Here is a 3,196-nt window from a genome sequence, read left to right on the forward strand (position 1 = left end):
ATATATATATATATATATATATATATATATATATGTATGTATCATGCATATAAATATACATATATGTATATATACATACAGATATACTGTACATACTGTGCATATATACACACTTACATACATATATTAGTATATATACAATCATATATACTGTATATATGGACTATAATTCATATTCATATATATCCAAAACTATACAAAGCTACCTTACCTCCATCGAAATATTTCCATAACCTTTATTTGTCAAGATGATCATTACAGTATATACCACCTTAATAAAAAAAAAGTCCTGGTCTTGAAACCTTTCTTTGGGTCTTATTTGAGAAAGTCAGGGGTCACAGGAAGGCCATTTCATTCAGGTTGACCTCGAACGACCTTTACCAATGGTTCCATGTCCTGTATAAAAGTGCCCAGCGAGAGACTGGGCAAAGCATTCGCTGTGTCGTCTCTCACAACTCAAGATGAAGCTCGTAAGTATAGTATAGTTCCCTTGTTGTTGTTGTTGATGTTGTTGTTGTTGTTGTTGTATGAGGTGCAGATCAGCTTCATAGATTCTGATTGAAATCTGAACATTCTAAAGAACGTTTGACGTTTGATATATTATTATTATTATTATTATTATTAGCTAGGCTACAAACCTAATTGGAAAAAAGGATGCTATAAGCCCACGGGCTCCAACAGGGAAAAATAGCCCAGTGAGGAAAGGAAATAAAGAAACAAATACACTATATGAGAAGTAATGAACAATTGAAATAAAATATACTAAGAACAGTAATATCATTAAAACAGATCTTTCATTTATAAATTACAAAATCTGTTAAAAGAATATCACGGTTATAATAAATATTTTTGTAAATTGTTTATATAAGTTACTTTCCGTAAGTCAGCAAGATGTTTTTTAACCCTTTAGGGAAGGGTAATTGTTGGTGTTACAATTAATTAACGTAGCTTTTAAATTTAGAATTGAACGTGTTTTGGCAAAACTTCTAAAAATAGTAGGCCTATGTTGAAGACTATTCTCTCTTCCTTGTTTGCGATTTGTCTTTTCGTAAAGCCTTTGGAGCATTTGATGCCTTGAGTAAAGTTTCCAAGGCTGTACAGAAATCCTTTGATTGTGGCTAAGATCGTCATATTATTGGGCTTGATTTTTGTGCGAGTATCGTTTTTCTAACTCGAATAGTTTAAGAGGTGGGTCTTTTCTTAGAGATGCTGAAAAATTCAAGTGAAGTATTAATCTTTTACCGTTGTCTTTGAACTCTTCCTAACCAATTCAAGTCTTGCAGCATTTTAACTACTTGCTTTAGACAGACATCTTGCTTTTGATGTTATGAAGTATAGAAAAATAATGATTGAACTATATTGAAAATGAAGATGTCTACAGAGATAAATATAAAAGTAAGGCGAGGTGAAAATTATTAAAAAAGAAAAAAAAAAACATTTGCTGTACGTTTGAACTTTTCAAGTTCTACTGATTCAACTATTTGAATAGGGAGATCATTCCATAACTTTGTCAAAGCTGGAATAAAACTTGTAGAATACTGTGTAGTATTGAACCTTATGATGGAGAAGGCCTGGCTATAAGAATTAACTGCATATATACAGTAGTATTACAAACAGGATGCCTCAACAGAATTTTTCATATCCTTCTTCTTCTACTCTTTCAGGCTATTGTCCTCGCCCTGGTGGCCGTATCCTTTGCTGACAAGCTGCCCTTGACCAACCCTCCTGTAGCCATCCTCAGGAGCAACCAGGTTAACCCAGACGCCCTCGGCGCCCACAGCTCCGACTTCGAGGGGGAGAATGGCATCGTCTTCCAGTTCTCTGGATCAGAGGGCGTCGCTGGCGGATCCAACATGATCGGATCTTACAGGTAAATAATCTCTGGGAGTTTATGATATCGATAGGAATTATTTTCAGAGAACGAGCCTTGTATTGGTATATCTGTGATGGACTCAAAAGGGGAGCCTTTAAGTGTGTTTATTATAAGTGGAACTTAAATCTCACATCTTGATCAAGCTCCAGAATCAAGGAATTTGGTTCTAAACTAATTGGGTTCCTATAGTAATAGACAATCAATATCTAGTTATATTTCTTATCACAAATATTTCTCGAATAATTCTCCAACCCTATAATATTCGTTTTGGTTTAAGATCCACACCAGAGGTTCTTCTAATCTGAATCCTATACTTGAATCAAATACTCATTGTTGTACATCTTGCTTTGGTCAAGCCTATTCAGCCCGATTTTTCAAACCATCAAAGGCTCTTGTAAACAAACCCTCCTCTTCTTCCTCTTGCAGTTACCCACAGGAAGACGGATCTCTGGCCACAGTCTCCTTCGTCGCCAACGAGAACGGATACCAGCCCCAGTCCGACCTCCTGCCAGTGGCCCCAGCCTTCCCCCACCCCATCCCACAGTTCGTCCTCGACCAGATCGAGTTCGCCCGTCTCGAGGACGAGCGTAAGGCTCGCGAAGGAACCAAGGCCTAAGATTTCATAAGAATTTTGAGGCATTGTGTCTCATGCTCAACTCGAACGAAGGTTTTATTCAAATGTACTGTACTATTTATGTATTTAATAAGTGCTATGTTTGTAAATAAATTATGAGAAGATTTTTATAATTTTATTACAAGATATATTCCAATCTATTTATGAAAATTTAATATAGTTTTACACATGGTTCTTAAAATAGGTGAAAAGCCGTAAAATTTCGCTAAACATTAGTCTAACAAGGCGTAAGTGGTATTTTGTGAAAAGCTAAGATGCCAAAATCGTCGTTGTAGATTAATCCAGAATTAAAATTGCAAAACAAAAAAGGAATTGAAATTATAAGAATTGAAAAGTTTCAAAGCCGTCCTCTCGACCCTTGAAAAAGGAAAGCTTCTAAGATCTGGTAGTTGAATAATTGTTATATGGCTAAGCAAAGTAAAATCATTAGTAAAAATATATTATTATAATTATCACTAGCTAAGCTACAACCCTAACTGGAAAATCAGGATGCTACTAACGATATAAGGGCTCCAACGTGTAAAATAGCCCATTGAAGAAAGGAAATAAAGAAACAGAATAGTGTGCCTGAGTGTACCCCCAGGCAAGAGAACTCTACTCCAAGACAGTGGAAGGCCATGGTACAGAGTCTATGGCATTACCCCAGACTAGAGAACAATGGTTTGATTTTGGAGTGTACTTCTCCAAGA

At 35.8% G+C, this 3,196-nt stretch overlaps 1 protein-coding gene across 1 annotated transcript; it reads left to right on the forward strand.

The window, feature by feature from the left end:
- The first annotated feature begins 442 nt into the window (after positions 1–442).
- Positions 443–2,613, forward strand: LOC137658318 (cuticle protein AMP4-like). Its single transcript, XM_068392988.1, has 3 exons — positions 443–470; positions 1,665–1,870; positions 2,300–2,613. Exons 1-3 carry the CDS (start codon positions 462–464, stop codon positions 2,487–2,489), a joined length of 405 nt encoding a protein of 134 aa, XP_068249089.1. The 5' UTR covers positions 443–461; the 3' UTR covers positions 2,490–2,613.
- Positions 2,614–3,196: the final 583 nt, after the last annotated feature.

Source organism: Palaemon carinicauda, chromosome 19, assembly GCF_036898095.1.
Source record: "Palaemon carinicauda isolate YSFRI2023 chromosome 19, ASM3689809v2, whole genome shotgun sequence".
Classification (NCBI taxonomy): Eukaryota; Metazoa; Arthropoda; class Malacostraca; order Decapoda; family Palaemonidae; genus Palaemon; species Palaemon carinicauda.

Coding starts and splice junctions, on each gene's coding strand:
- LOC137658318 (XM_068392988.1), top strand. Junction 1,871..2,299: donor AACATGATCGGATCTTACAG/GTAAATAATCTC, acceptor TTCCTCTTGCAG/TTACCCACAGGAAGACGGAT.